The following is a 14,783-nucleotide window of genomic DNA, read 5'->3' as shown; positions in this document are numbered from 1 at the left end:
ATGTTGATTCAACACCTCTCTAGCCAGAGTTGAGCCCACATGACTTGAGGATGGATAGGTTAATTCTTCAACATCCAGCAGGTGGGGCTTGACTCACTGATTCTGTTTTCATGGCTTTTAGGACTGGAAGGCCCATCAGAAGACAGTCTAAGCAGGTGGTTACCATGGGGTATCTGTGAACCTCTTGAGATTATGTACATCTCAAAATGCACAGCTTTGAACAAGGGTCCAGTGACATTTATCAACCCTCGAGGGAATCCATGACCCCTGAAAAAGGACAAGAAGTAAATCGACTTCGGCATTTTAAGATGGAGCGACCAAGGCTCAGAATGGGAAAGCCACCTACCCAAGGCCACAAAGCCGGTTCATTTAGTTAGATCCGAGTATCCTGACTCCCAGCAGAACACTCTGTTAATAGTATATCAGCTCTTAGGTTCATCTGACACAGTGCTTGAGACCGCAAAGAAACTATTCAAAACAAGATTGTAACACGTTGCCACGTACCCCGAGCAGGGTAAGGAGAGTCGTCTTGGGGCCTCTGAGCACCAGCTCTTACCCTTCGTATAACATGGACATGGAAATCAATTCCACTGGGCTTTCTTTCTCTCATTGATCCCATGGATAGGGTGGAGGAGACTGTTGTTTTCTCCCAGCGTGGACAGTCTGTGATTCTGGGAAGTTCATTGCAACTGTTTATATGATGGGGGGTGGAGGCAGGTAAGAAACCGAGAGAGAGCTGAGAAAGAAACGCTCACCATGGCCCCTGACTATCCGCAGAACTGCTTCCTTAGCAAAAACCACAGGTAGTTCAAGTTTGAATAGGAATTCACGGAGATCTCTGCCCACAAGCTGCCCACCACGTTCCTACCTGTCCACCTGGGCATCTCACACCCAGTGCCTGGCTGCACGGCTCAGCCTCCCCCCGCCCACTTCCCTCTAAGGGCTTAAACTCTCTCCCTATGCTTCTTGTTGAAATGCTCATGATGGGCTTCACTTGTTGAATGGTTACTGGGCACGGGGCAATTGATTTTTTAACATTTTATTTGGGAAACTCACCAAAAGAAGTTGCAAATACAAAAATAGTACACAGAAGACTCCAATACACCTTTTAAGAAACATTTAGCCCCATTTGTTATATCATTTGCTCTATTTTTTTTTATTATTATCTATACGTAGGATGCTTTTCTGGACCCTTTGAGGGCAGATGACTATATCGTGGCACTTTGCTCTCAGAACTTAAGAAGATGGTAACTGAAAAGCCTATCAGAACACCATGGGTCCAAGGGTTCCCAGCCAAGAGTTTCCACAAGGGGTTTGGAAATCTCTGGTGTTGACCCTCAACAAAGCATGTGTACGTCTTGTGCATTTCAGAGTGCAGTGTCCAATGATTTCATCAGGCTCTCAAAGGAATCTACAACTCCTCCCCTCAAATAAAAAGACAGAAGCTCTGAGGGAAACCAACTCCTTCATTTTAAGATGGAGAGCCCAAGGAGACCCAAAATACTTTGCTGTGTAGATCCTAAGAATAAGGACATTCTCTTATAAAGCCACGAGGCAGTTAACCAATGTCAGCACATTCAACCTGGATGCAGTATTTTAATCTAATCTAGCGTCCGGTCCAGCTTTGTCGACTGACCTAATAATATCCTTTATAGACTTTCCCCTCTGGGACAGGGTCCAGGGTAGGCTTGGATGTTGCATTTCCTTGTCCTATCTCTAGCTTCCTGTAGTCCAGATCTTTCCACAGCTTTCATTTGTCATAGATGGCATGGAAATTCAGGGTGAGTTTCATCGCCCTTTTCCAGCAGAATGTGCCTCATTTTGCACCCATCCCCTTGTGTCTCTTCATGTTTAGATTGAGGCTGTGCTTTTCTGGCCAGAAGTTGTGTTATTCTCTGGGAATCACATCCAGGGGTGACATATGAGCCCTTTATTATGGGAGGTGACCTGGGAAATGCTGGCAGGGGAGTGGAACAAGAGAGCTGGGGAGTGCTGAACAGCCCAAAGGCATTCAAATGAGGAAAAGAACCCCAGCTCCAAGGCAGCCCCCATAGAACATGCTAGAAGGACCACCCAGCGACTCGGTGAGGTGGAGAGAGGGTCCGCCTGGCAGGTGACCTCATCCCCAAGGCTCAGAGCAGGTCTGCTCTCTCCCCTGCTGCCAGGAGGAGGGGACCATCCCTCGCCCTCTGACTCTGCCAGCCTGGGAGCCGCCTGGCGCACACATTCTCAGAGCTAAATGATCCTTACGGTCGCTGTGTCCAACCTGCCCCTTTCTCGGGTGTGGACACGGAGGCCCAGGGAAGGGATATGATAGGACAAGTCACACAGTCAGAGGTGACAAAGCCAGGACTGGCAGGCAGCGCTTGCAGCTCTGTGCTTCCTGACCCTCGCCCAGCACTGGGCTCATCCATCATTTGACATCTAACCAAGGGGCACCTCCCAGAACACAGTGTTGGTTAAAAATAAAACAAACAAAGGGACATGCTCTCCTCACCGGCTCTGAGGCTCCCAGGCCGTCCAGAGCAGCCCCACCTTCCTGGCTGCCAGCTCCAGGTCACACACGGAGAAGGCGCGTGACTTTCCTAAGTCACCTTTCCTGTATGCGGGACAAAAGGAAAAAGAATGAATTTGGGCACCCTGAGCTAAAATTAGCCAATCTTGCTGTTCCAAAGGCTTCCATTGTACTCAGTCAATGACTGGCTTGAAATAAGATCCCCTGGAGAACTCAGCAATTTCACCTGCGCCTTCCTAACTAAGCTTCTGGGGCTCCCCCACCCCTGCAACTCCTAGAGAAACATTAAACAATACTGAGACATGACAAGTGGCTTCTCTGGTGTGTTGGGGCAGGTCTAGCCTCAGAGACTGACCTCGGGCTGACCTCGGGCTGTAGGAGGAAATGGGAGGGTCCCCCGGGTGATGGGTGGCATGGGTCAAGCTCACCTATCTCTGTATCATGGCCAAGTCAGAAGTCAGAAGGGCAATGGTTAGCTTCTAGGGCATTGTTTCTTAAATGCCTGCCTTGGGCCAGGCATTGTTCTGTCAGCAAGACAGATGCTCCCAGACATGTGGCTGGAGGGGATGATCAGGGGAGGGAGGCAGACCACAGATAAGTTCAGAAGGAAACTAACAGGACAGGGGACTTCCCTGGTGGTCCAGTGGTTAAGAATCCGCCTTCCAATGCAGGGGACGTGGGTTTCATCCCTGTCTGGGAACTAAGATCCCACATGCCACAGGAAGTAAGCTTGTGTGCCCCCAAAAGAGAGGCCAGTGGGCAGCAACAAAGACCCACCACAGCCAAAAAAAAAATAAACAGGACGAGCAGAGCCTAGGAGGAAAGAGGGCAGAGTGGTGATGGGAGGAGCCATATGGGGCACCTGCTCTGAGGAGTTCTGTCTTGGTCCTCCCAGATGTTTGGGTTCCCCCAGAAGGAGACCCTGAGGCAAGGATTTACAGGCAGGCAGTTTATTTGGGAGATCATCTGAATAAACACGTACATTTTTAGGACACATCCACAAACATCAGTTAGAGATGTTTTATTTCCAAGGACAGGAAACTCAGACTTCATCAGTCAGACAAAGAAAAGGAGACTTTGTTGGTTCTTATGACTGACAATCCACAAGGAGCTCAGGTGTGGTTTGATCCACATTCTCTAGGTCTTTTATTATTCAAATACTGATCGACTTATTTGGCTGCACTGGGTCTCAGTTGCAGTCTGCAGGATCTTCAGTCTTTGCTGTGGCACGCAGGGTCTTTTATTTGAAGGATGTGGAATCTAGTTCCCTGACCAGGGTTTGAACCTGGGCCCTCTGCATTGGGAGCTCAGAGTCTTAGCCCCTAGACCAGCAGGGAAGTCCCTCTCTAGGTCTTTTCGAATGCTTCTACAGGTCAGCAACAACAACAACAAAAAGAGCTCATAGTAAAATGGAAAATTTCAAAACCTCTTCCAGAGCCATATTTTGGAACAGGGTTTCTGTTCTTTCTGTCTAACCCAATGGTCCCCAACCTTTCTGGCTCCAGGGATCGATTTCATGGAAGACAGTTTTTCCTCAGATGGGGGACAGGGGATGGTTTGGGGATGATTCAAGCACATTACATGTATTGTGCACTTTATTTCTATTGTTATTACATCAGCTCCACCTCAGATCATCAGGCATGAGATCCTGGATGTCGGGGACCCCTGCTCTAACCCACTCCTGTGAAGAGAAGATTCTATCATTTATTCATTTTCCATTCAACGCTGGTTTGTTGGGCATCTTCTTTGTGGGAGACCCCATGGGGCAGGGAGCCAGGGAGATGGAAAGAGACAACAAGCTGAGAGCAGCCAGGGCTGATAACAGCCACCACCACTGCCGATGACCACCAAGATCCAGGCACAAGGCTTGGCTCTCTTCCCAGTTCATTCCACTGTGACCAACTCTCATTCGCCGGGTGGGGAAACTGAGGCTTGGAAAGGTGGAGTGGCCCCTCGATTCGCCTCTTGGTCCACACTCGTGCTCAGCGGTGAGACCACACAAGGGGAGGGGCAGCACGGGGCAGGGGTCCAGGACAGACCCCGGGGCTCGGAGCTGCGGGCGATGGGAGATGGGAGTGGTGGCAAAGGCGGCTTGTGTGTTGTGCCCAGCTGGGTTATGTCACCTCCCAGCTCAAAAATGCAGTTGTTGGCAAAACTCCACCCAGGGGGGATTGGGCCAGGAAGACATTAACAGGCTCTCCCTTTCAGAAGCAACCTTCATCATCACCCTACAATAATAAATCAGCTGAGTCAAAGGAACCACGCGAATAATGTGGTAACAGGGACTGTCTTGGGAGGGAAGGATTGGACAAGCAGATTTATGCCATGTGGGGACAAATATTACTTACTTGGCAGAACACGGCAGAGTTAATGTCATTTTGAATAACTTGTTTACCCACTGATTATGTGATTAATGAATATCAAAAGGCTCATTGCATAGAACTGCAGTTGGGAATGGCTGGGATCTGGTTGTAGTCACCATCACAGGACAAAAAGTAAATCAATTTAAATGATCTCCAGGGGAAAACAATGTGTAATAAATGTGCTAATTAATAGGCTTGGGTGTTTTAAAAATTCTCTTCATCCCTGAAAAAAAAAGAAGAAATCATTATTTCAAAGTTAGCCTGTTTTTTTTTTTTTTTTCTGTTTAAATAACAATAAAGTGTGTTAGTCGCTCAGTCATGTCCAACACTTTGCAACCCCATGGACCATAGCCCACCAGGCTCTGCTGTCCATGGAATTTTCCAGGCACGAACACTGGAGTGGGTTGTCATTTCCTTTCCAGGGGATCTTCCCCACCCAGGGATTGAACCTGCGTTTCCTGAGTGGCAGGCAGATTTTTTTTTTTTTTACCATCTGAGCCACCAGGGAAGCCCTTAAATAACAATACTGGTATTAAAAAATAATCTCAGTTTTCTCAATTAAAGAGAAAAAAAAATCAGCACTTGTCTGGCTTTTGAGATCCTCCATCCTGGTTCAAACTCCCCACTGTCCTTCCTTTGCTCGTGCGTGTTCCTGAACACCAGCCTGCCTTTGGCAGCTGCTCCCGCCTCCCCCAGCCCCCATCCTCTCTTGCCCTCTCCCAGCCCCTTTCTCACCCCCTCCCAAGCCCTCCAGCCCACAGCTGTTCCTCTCCGGGGCCAAGGCTGCATCTCTCACCCCCGTGGCCTATAGAAAAGAGCAGAGGAGAGCTGCTGAGAGCCAGGAGGGAGCTCTTGGAAACACACTGTCCAGCCACGTTATACAAGAGGTTGGGGGTCTGTCCAAGGTCACAGAATCGACTCCAGCAGCAGCCCAGGGGCTTCCAGGTGCTTGAAGTTGTCAGGGGCCTGGGTGGGAACCGCAGGTCCATCCCAACCCCGCGTGCTCTTCTGGAAGGTGCCCACCTTCACCTGGTGAATTTTCTCACCAGTAAAGTGGAGCAGCGAGAGCATCCACCTCATTGGTGGCAGGTTTAATGTGACAGCATCTGTAAAGCCTGGGGGCGGGGGGCGGGGGGAGGGGCAGGCAGGGCCTGCTCCAGCCTGTCAGCTCTTTCCTCCATCGCCCCCTCGCTGGCAGCAGCACTGCTTGAAAGGGAGAGGACGGGGCCAGCAGATGGACAGAGGGGAAGCCCAGCCTGAGGCCAGGTGGGCTGGAGAACAGGCATGTGGGCCGGCCTTCCGGGTGTTTCTCTGGATGAGTCCGCTGGAGTGAACCGGGGTTAAGTGGCCGCCAAGGTCACACACACACACGCACGCACACACTTCACCCGTGGGGGTCAGGAGGTGGCCTGGAGGGAACAGATGCTATCCCAGGGCTTCAGTGTCTGCTCCTGCCTGGCCCGGAATGTCGACCCAGCTTCCCAGCGCACTGGGGAGAATGGTCTGGAGTTCTGAATCCTGAAACTGCTGGGGGAGCAGGGAGGCCCCGGCCACAGGGTGTGGGGCGGGAGGCTGCTGTGGTCCTCCACCACCCCTAGCCCCAGACTTCAAAGCTGCTGTGCTTCTGCTCCAGGGCCCCTGCCCAGGCTGGGGAGGTGCCCAGCCTGCAGACGTGTGCCCAGCACCAGGGTGGGGGGGTGGGCATGTGCATGGGCAGGCTTCACTGTCCTCCCTCCGCCCCCAAGGTCCTTGGGGAGCCTGGACATTCCTGCAGACTCCCCACAACCCCCACCCCTGAGAGGCGGGCTTGGCACCCCCCACCCAGTTAGCATGTGGGCTCCAGGTATCACAGCCTCACCTGGTGGGACAGCTGTGGTAACACAGAGGCAGAGTGGGACCCACTTGGGATGAGCCCCCTGCCACCTCCCAGGGCTGCCCACCTCTTGCAGGACCCAGAGGACCTGAAGGGTGTGGACTGGGGCTCCCCTCTTCCCTGCCAAAAAGCCAACAGCACACAGGAACACCAGAATCAGCTTCTTTATTCAAGCCCCCAGTGTGCAGCAGACCCCACCCCGCCTCCATTCCTGGCTTCACCCTTGCACTGGCACCCGCTCCGCCCACGCCCCCCCACCCCCACCCCCAAATCAGTACTCCTTCAGCGGCGTCCCGCTGGGCTCAGGACCTCAGCCCCTGGAGCTCTGCTTCAATTTTTGAATTTTCCCACCAGCGGTTTGGAGGGCCAGGCCCCCAGGCCCTGCTGGTCCAGGAGGACGGACAGCTGCTGGCGAGCCTCCTGGTAGGGCCCAGCCTACGGCGGGAGGGGTGCAGGTGAGAGGGGGTGCTTGCTGGGAGTGTGGGAAAGAGGGCTGTGGGGGTGGGAAGGTGCTGACCTTGGCTGCCTCGTAGGTCTGCAAGGCCAGCAGGTGGGACTTCCCAAGGGCATGGGCAGCCTGGCGGAAGGCCCGGAGAAAGGCAGCCTTGCAGAGGCGGGAGGGAGGCCCGGGGGCAGTACTGGGAAGGACAGAAAGGGGCCCAACATCAGGGGAGGGCAAAGGAGGCCCGAGCCAACAGGCCCGCGCCACCCTCTCACACCACCTCCACCCTGACCATCTGGGGTGGGGGGTCACATTGCTGGTAAGAGGCTAGTGGCCAGATGCATCTTCTTTCCCCACAGGCAAGGGGACGGGGACCACCCCCCAGGTTGTCAGACCCCCCTCCAGCCAGCCCCTAGGCCCTTCTCACTCGGCCTTCACACGCCCGGTGGCCACATCCACCACCTCGATGTCAGGGTCCCCCAGGCTCCAGTTGAGGCTCAGGCCCTGGCAGGTGTTGGGAGTGAGGTTGGAGGGGGCCACCGAGGGCCCTGCAAAGAGGTGCAGCGTGGTCCGGGTGTAGGGGGCTGGCAGGCCCGGCCCCACGAGCCTGTCGAGGCTGGGCCGGGTGTGGATGGCCCGGCTCAGGGTCGGGGGGTCGTGGCAGGTGTCGGCTGTGGGGCGCAGGACAAGGTCTGAGTCTCTGTGCCCCCACCTCCCCGCCCCACGGCCCACCCCTGCCCTCCTGCCCTGCGGGGCTCACCCAGGACCAGGCTGGTGGTGTAGAGCGGGGGCAGGAAGTGGGCCAGTAGGGCCCCCCCCAGCCCCAGGACGGCCCAGCGTGCCAGCTTGTCGCTTGCTGAGAGGCAGCCCACGTGGGTGTCGCGGAGCGCGGGGGCCACGTAGCACACGGGCTTCAGCTCCCCCTGGATGTGGGCCTGCAGGCGGAGGGGCGGGCCGTGCAGGAGGCTGCCCTCCAAGGACGGAGGGAGGCTGTGGAGGACCGGGGCAGGGGGTCAGGGCCCCTCTCCCAGGCCCATGTGGTGCTCCCGGGTGCGGCCCCCCCAGGCTCTCCTTCGCCTGGTACCCCACATACTAGATATCGTAGGCGGCTCCCTTGGGGGTGTTGCTAACGTAGAGGTGCAGGAAGATCCGGGGCTTGAGGGCGAAGGGGGGACCAGGCCCTGGCTTGGGGGCCAGCACGGACTTCTCCTTGCCCGTGGGGCCCCCCTGCGTGGCCAGCAGGAGCTGCCGGAACAAGAACCTGGGGGCGGTGGAGGGGCAGCTGGGGTGGTCCTGTCTCCCCAGGGCGGGCTGGGCAGAGGGCCCCCCTCCACCCCTCACCTCAGCAGGGCCCGGCGGGCCACCACCAGCCCGTGACAGTCGTGGAGCTGCCGGCCCGAGAAGTCCAGCCACCCAGTGCAGCTGCCACCACCGGTGCCCAGCGCCACCAGCTGGTAGGTCTCCTTGGCGTGGCCCCTGGCACCCGGGACCTCTGCGGGGAAGGGGGCAGAGAAGACCGGCCTGAGGCAGGGGGCCCAAGGGCCTTCCCGGGGAGGCAGGGGCAGGGCTGCCCTACCTCGCTCCAGGATGACCGCGGCCACGGTTCCCTTGCAGGCCCGGTACGGTGAGCTGGCGTCCACCAGGCGGTCGAAGCCCGCGCTGACCACGGCCGCGCAGCGCTGCTCGTGGGTCACAATGTTCTCTGCAGGGGAGGGAGGGGGCAGAGGCGGCTTCACAAGCCATGCCCTCCCATGCTGGGGGGGGGGGGTGGGCGTCACTGGGGTCTCACCTACCTATGCTCAGAGGAGCGAGAGGAGGCTGGTTGGGGGTCTTTGGGGGCTCTGGAAGAGAGACAAAGGGTGGGCTGTCATGGGTGCTGGGGACTGCCCTCCCATCCTCCATCCTTCAGGAATCCAAGAGGTCCCACTAGTGAGCGGTGTGTGTCGGGGGTGGAGGTGGGGGGCTCGGGTTATCCTCCAGAAGCCAAAAGTCCCTCAGCTGCCCCCAGCAGTCCCTGGGCCCAGGGTGGTTGGGCTTCAAAGGACGTTAGGGCAGGGGTCTGCTCACGTCTCCACCCCCAGCTCCCTGCAGGCCGGGTCCTGGTGCCCGGATGGTCTCTGCAGCAACTCACCCCAGGCACACGTGTGTTCCCGCCCCCTCCACGCCCTGGGTTACCTGCCCCTGCGGCTGGGCCCTCCAGCTGACGCCGGATGTAGTGGAGGGCAGAGAGAGCCGCCTGCTGCTTGGCCTCCAGCTTACTGTTGGCGGTGCCTGGGGGGCAGACCACCCCATCCAGCTCCACGGACACAGAGAAGGGCGAGCAGGGATCTGGGGAAGGAGAAGCTGAGAAGTGGTACTGTGCGCTTCATCCTTGTCCCGGGCGCTTCCTAGCAGGACCACGACACCTGCCAGCAAGGATGACCAGAATGACGGGCAGACAGCCTGCTGAGCTCTGTCCATGCCCGCTCACAGATCCACACCAGCCCCTCTGAAATAGGTCTCTGTGACCCCATTGTACAGAGGGGACAATGGGGGCAGGTGGACAGCGACCCCAGGTGCTGTCAGGACCTAGATCCAGGGCTGCACTGTCTCCAGGAGGAAGGTCCCGTCCCCTCTCAGACACACTGCTCTATTTCTTCTCTACATGAAGCTCGTCTTCCAAACATGACCACTCCAGGTGTTACTTAGGACACAATAGAGACAGATGAAAATCCTAGAACAGGGATCAGTTGGTCAAAGGGCATATATTTATTTCTATTCACAGTATTTGCTGTTACCTGCTGCTAAATTGTCTCCTAAAAGGGCTGTCTGTTCCTTTTGAAGAGAACCCGAATTTCAGTACCCCTCCCTAGCGTGGAGATTCACCTACTGTAAAAGAGCAACAAGAATGCCAGTTAGGGAGACTTCCCTGGCCGTCCGGTGGTTAAGAATCTGCCTTCCAATGCAGGGGAGGTGGGTTCAATCCCTAGTCAGGGAAGTAAGATCCCACATGCCTTGGGGAAACTACTGAGCCACGGCTACTGAGCCCACCGGCCACAAAAGACCCCACATGTGTCAATGAAGACCCCACGTACTACAACTAAGACTCAAGGCAGCCAAATAGATATTTACAAAAGAATGCCAGCTGGGAGATGCAGAAGGAAGGGTGGCATCAGGACTCTCTGGCAGCCAGTGCGGTAATAACCAGCTCTGGCCACAATCATCAAAGGATGCTACAACCATGGCGGGGATGCAGTTCTAGGGAATAGGATGCTCACACCACCTCAAGATGCCCTGCTTGGACGACTGATGACACACCCGGAGGGAAGTGAAGGCACCTTGATCAGGCCCCCCGAGCTGACACCCCAGGGGTAGAGTAAGATCTCAGGCCCCCTGGCAGGATGCATGCCACAGACACGAGGTTGCCACAGATGCCTCCGCTGGTTATGCATCACTTGAACCCAATCCTGAGGAAACAGACAAACCCAAACGGACAACTTTCTATAGAATAACCAGACCTTATCCTTCAAAATCATCACTGTCCTGAAGCCAAAGACAGCCTGAGCAACTGTTTCAGATAAAAAGAGGTTAAACAGGCTGATGTAATAAATCGTGCTGGATTGGAAAAAAAAATGCCCATCACTGTGACAAGTAGCAAAATTTGAACTTGGTAACTAAGTAATGGTATTATATCAATAGGCTTCCCCGATAGCTCAGCTGGTAAAGAATCTGCCTGCAATGCAGGAGACCCTGGTTCTATTCCTGGGCCAGAAAGATCCGCTGGAGAAGGGATAGGCTACCCACTCCAGCATTACTGGGCTTCCCTTGTGGCTCAGGTGGTGAAGAATCCACTTGCAATGCGGGAGACCTGGGTTCAATCCCTGGGTTGGGAAGATCCCCTGGAGAAAGGCTACCTACTCCAGTATTCTGGCCTGGAGAATTCCATGGACTGTATAGTGCATAGCGTCACTTGTTAAGTTTCCAGAATTTGATCCTTGTGCTGCAATTATATAATACTATACCCTTGATCTTAGAAAATACATGTTGAAATGTTTAAGGGGTAATTAAGCCTTCAGATTGTTCAAAACAAATTAATGTGGATATTTATATATAAATATATATATAGAGAGAGAAATACAAAATATGACAAATGTTAACTGGAGAATCTGGGTGAAGAGTTTATGGGAGCTCTTTTATACTATTCTTTGAAAATTTACCAAAATGAAGAATAGAAATGACAAAAAATGCCTACCCACGTCGACAGTGGAAAGAGGGACCTTAGGCGGAAGGGAGTGGCAATATTACTCAGTGGTTCGGCTCAGGCTCTGAAACCAGACTGCCCCCTGGCAGCTTCAGCCTCTCTGGCCTCAGTCTTTCCATCTGTAAAGCGGTGGTAATGGTATCTGCCTTTCTTGAGGAATACTTGTGAGGACTCAATGAGTTAATGTGTCTGCAGACCTTCAAATAACACTTGGTCTGTCCCCCAGAACTCATGAATGTTAGCTGTCATCACTGGTATTGAATTGATTTCCTCCTTTTTTTTTTTAGTTGCAGCATGCGAAGTCTTAATTATAGCATGTGGGATCTAGTTTCCCAACCAGGGATCAAATCCGGGCCCCCGGCAAGGGAGCTCAGAGTCTCAGTCACTGGACCACAAGGGAAGTCCCTATTTTCTGTATTCTTGATGCTCTGGCAGTTGGGGGTTTAATTCTGGAGAAACCATCCCTCCCAGGACTAGCTAATTCCTCGACACAGCAAACCACTTCTCTGCGAGCTCACTCTTTCATATAAAACCCAACCAATCCAGAGCTCACGCCCCAACCACAGAACTCTCTGACAAGCCAACATTCCCCATGCCCTAAATCACCCCTGAGGCCAGGTACTAGGCAGCTAGGAACCACCCCATAACCCCTAAACTTATCCAGTGTCTTGCTTTCATCAATCCTAATCTCACTCTGCATAGGTACCCTGCTCCAACCATTCTTTCCCAAGAAAACCCAGTTAATGCCCTGGGCTGTGCCTGCCCCCCTCCTTTTCCTCCTGGCCACCCCATCCTTTCCTGCACAGCCCTGCATGGCCATCTGTGCCTCCTGTTTCTAGGAATCCATACTTACCCCTTCGTGACAAGCACTCTCACGTCTGCTGTCTTAACATACCTGATTAAAACAAATCCCAGGTAGATTTTTTTTTTAAATACATTATCTCGTTTTGAGTTGTTCAGTTTGAGGTTCTCCTAGGAAGTTTTACAAATGCTCCCAAAAGTTCTTAGAAGCAGGAAATGTTCTGGCTGAAAGTTGGGAATCTGAGTCTAGGAGGGACCTGGTGATTGATCTTGGTGGTTTCAGGAAGAGGCCTGTAACCATTACACCTGTATACAGTGTTGCCATCATTAAACTGTATCTGATAACCTCTTTGAGTTGGGGTGGGCTGGCCCTCACTTAGGCACCTCCTCTCCAACGCTGGCATGGCAACTGTAATTGTATATAATGGACCTTCAAAAAAGCCTGCTGAAAGGCTGGGTAGCTTGAGGCAGGTCCTTTAACCAACCTGAGCTTCAGATTTGGCCCCCTTCACCTGCTAGTTAGAAATCTGGGGTACCTAGTGCCCCTGGCACCATGCTGCTCACAACAGGCCTACATCGGGCCCCAGGCTCAGGCCCAACTCAGTCTTCCTGGCTTCACTTGAGAACAGCCCAGGGCATGCTGCCATCCCAGCCCCCTGGGCCTCACCTGCTGTTTGGCTTTCTCGAAATATCAGGGAGACACCCAGATTGGCCGCGTACTGAGTAAGTGAGGCCACGGCCTGGCCCAGTGGCGGGTCTTTGAGCTGCAGGCCCCGATGTCTGGTAATCTTCGGGAAGTCCCCGGCGGGCCCTGCGGGTGGTACAGCGACCCTCAGGGACCTCCCCATCCTTCTTGTGCCCAGCCGCCCCCAGCTCCCCATCCCTGCCCCCACCCAGGCCTCACCATCCCCAGCCGCCGCCGAGGCCTGGAGCTGCCCGCCCGGTTCATCATTGTCTGCGTTGGGGGCGGGCGCAGGCTCTTGGCCCAGACTGGCCGAGGGCTTCCAGGGGCTGGACCCTGGGCTTATCTGCAGTGATGCTGCCAGACGGGGCTTCCTGCGGACACTGTCATCAGTGCCCAGAGCTGCGCTGGCCTGTGAAGCCATGGCTGGACTCGAGGGCTGGAGGGGACAGTGGGCACGTTCTGGCGCCACCCGCGCCCTTTTACACGCCAGAGCGAGCGCCCACGTGGGGAGAACGTGGTACAACTGTCGGCGCATGGTGAGCTCCGCCTCCCACCTCACTCGTAGCCAATGAGAGCCCATAAAACTGTAGCAGGACAGTATGCCCAGCCAATGGGAAGGCCAGTCTCCCAGGCAGCCAGAGCCTGGATGTGGACTAAGTGGCCACCTGGCCAACCACCTTACTACAAGGGCGGGGCTCCGGGTGTAAGCTGAGGGTGGAAGACAGGGCCCTCCTATCATGTTCTTCTCTGCGCTTGCTTGCGTGGTATTCGGGAAACAAAGACCAGGGGAGGAGTCTGGGGACCCAAGTTCAGCACCTCACCCCTGCTGCCGTCCAAGGATGCCCTGCACTCCCCATTTTGCCAGCCTCCCCTCCCCAGCTGCTTAAGCAGCTGAGTCTAGAGGAGGATGGGAGGTGCTCATTCTGTAAGTGATGGTGTTTTCATTTGTAGCAGCCTCACAGACTCGTTCAGATCAGTCGCTCAGTCGTGTCCGACTCTTTGCGACCCCATGAATCGCAGCACGCCAGGCCTCCCTGTCCATTACCAACTCCCGGAGTTCACTGAGACTCACGTCCATCGAGTCAGCGATGCCATCCAGCCATCTCATCCTCTGTCGTCCCCTTCTCCTCCTGCCCCCAATCTCTCCCAGCATCAGAGTCTTTTCCAATGAGTCAACTCTTCGCATGAGGTGGCCAAAGTACTAGGGCCTACATTTAAAATCTGTTCACCTTAAGCCTTCCTGAAGCCAACTGTAAGTGTTCCACGTGGGCTCTAGCTAAAATTAGTCATTTGATATCCTGCCCTCCCCACCCCACCCCTGCTTTTTTTTTTTTCCTCAGAAGTGAATCTGGATTGGTTTGTAAAAACATGTCAAGATAGCAATTCTTAAAAATGAGGGTCTAGCGATGAAGGAGAAATAACAAAAATAAAGTTAAGGATGAAGACAATTTACATATGGCTCGCTACCATGCAACACAGTTGCTTGAAAGAGATGGAAATTTTAACAGTCTTGAGGAGCCAGTGACTGGGAAAATGTGACCAGTTACTGAGTTTATGGTCTGTAAGTTTTGTTACTGTTGCTACTGCTGCTGCTGCTTGCTACCTTCGGATCTGAACACGAGCCAGGACGGGGGCAATGTGGACACTAAAGCAATAGAGAAACAGTTGGTAGCACCTGTTAACATTTGACTTGGAAGAGCAGATGTGGAGCAATCAATCTCCCAAACGGTTCAAGGATTGACCTCAAGAAAGACAATTCTGAGGACTTCCCTGGTGGCTCACGGTAAAGAATCTGCCTGCAATGCAGGAGTTGCAAAAGACGCAGGTACGATCCCTGGGTCAGGAAGATCCCCTGGAGGAGACC

General features: G+C 54.3%; 1 protein-coding gene across 4 annotated transcripts; it reads right to left on the bottom strand.

The window, feature by feature from the left end:
* Nucleotides 1-6,901: 6,901 nt before the first annotated feature.
* On the bottom strand, nucleotides 6,902-13,469 carry ADAD2 (adenosine deaminase domain containing 2). 4 transcript variants are annotated; one of them, XM_024978895.2, is made up of 11 exons: nucleotides 13,139-13,469; nucleotides 12,902-13,045; nucleotides 9,369-9,521; nucleotides 8,987-9,034; nucleotides 8,770-8,895; nucleotides 8,535-8,685; nucleotides 8,287-8,454; nucleotides 7,954-8,183; nucleotides 7,621-7,864; nucleotides 7,269-7,389; nucleotides 6,905-7,186 (listed from the first exon to the last, which is right to left on the bottom strand). In XM_024978895.2, exons 1-11 carry the CDS (start codon nucleotides 13,452-13,454, stop codon nucleotides 7,082-7,084), a joined length of 1,806 nt encoding a protein of 601 aa, XP_024834663.1. In that variant the 5' UTR covers nucleotides 13,455-13,469; the 3' UTR covers nucleotides 6,905-7,081. The 4 variants fall into 4 exon arrangements, with proteins under 4 accessions (XP_024834661.1, XP_059733364.1, XP_024834663.1 ...); XM_024978893.2 differs by having other exon boundaries at nucleotides 6,902-7,389; XM_024978894.2 differs by having other exon boundaries at nucleotides 8,535-8,895.
* Between the last annotated feature and the right edge of the window lie 1,314 nt (nucleotides 13,470-14,783).

This window comes from Bos taurus, chromosome 18 (assembly GCF_002263795.3).
Source record: "Bos taurus isolate L1 Dominette 01449 registration number 42190680 breed Hereford chromosome 18, ARS-UCD2.0, whole genome shotgun sequence".
In the NCBI taxonomy this organism is placed as follows: Eukaryota; Metazoa; Chordata; class Mammalia; order Artiodactyla; family Bovidae; genus Bos; species Bos taurus.
Note: the sequence above shows the minus strand (reverse complement) of the source record. Positions and strands in the feature narration are given on the sequence as shown.

Excerpts from the sequence above, each read along its gene's own strand:
- ADAD2 (XM_024978893.2), bottom strand. The coding sequence starts at position 13,454 with ATGCGCCGACAGTTGTACCACGTTCTCCCCACGTGGGCGCTCGCTCTG. Across the intron at positions 13,046-13,138 it reads CTCGGCGGCGGCTGGGGATG|GGCCCGCCGGGGACTTCCCG; the intron begins GTGAGGCCTGGG and ends TACCACCCGCAG. Across the intron at positions 7,865-7,953 it reads CACCACCAGCCTGGTCCTGG|CCGACACCTGCCACGACCCC; the intron begins GTGAGCCCCGCA and ends TGCGCCCCACAG.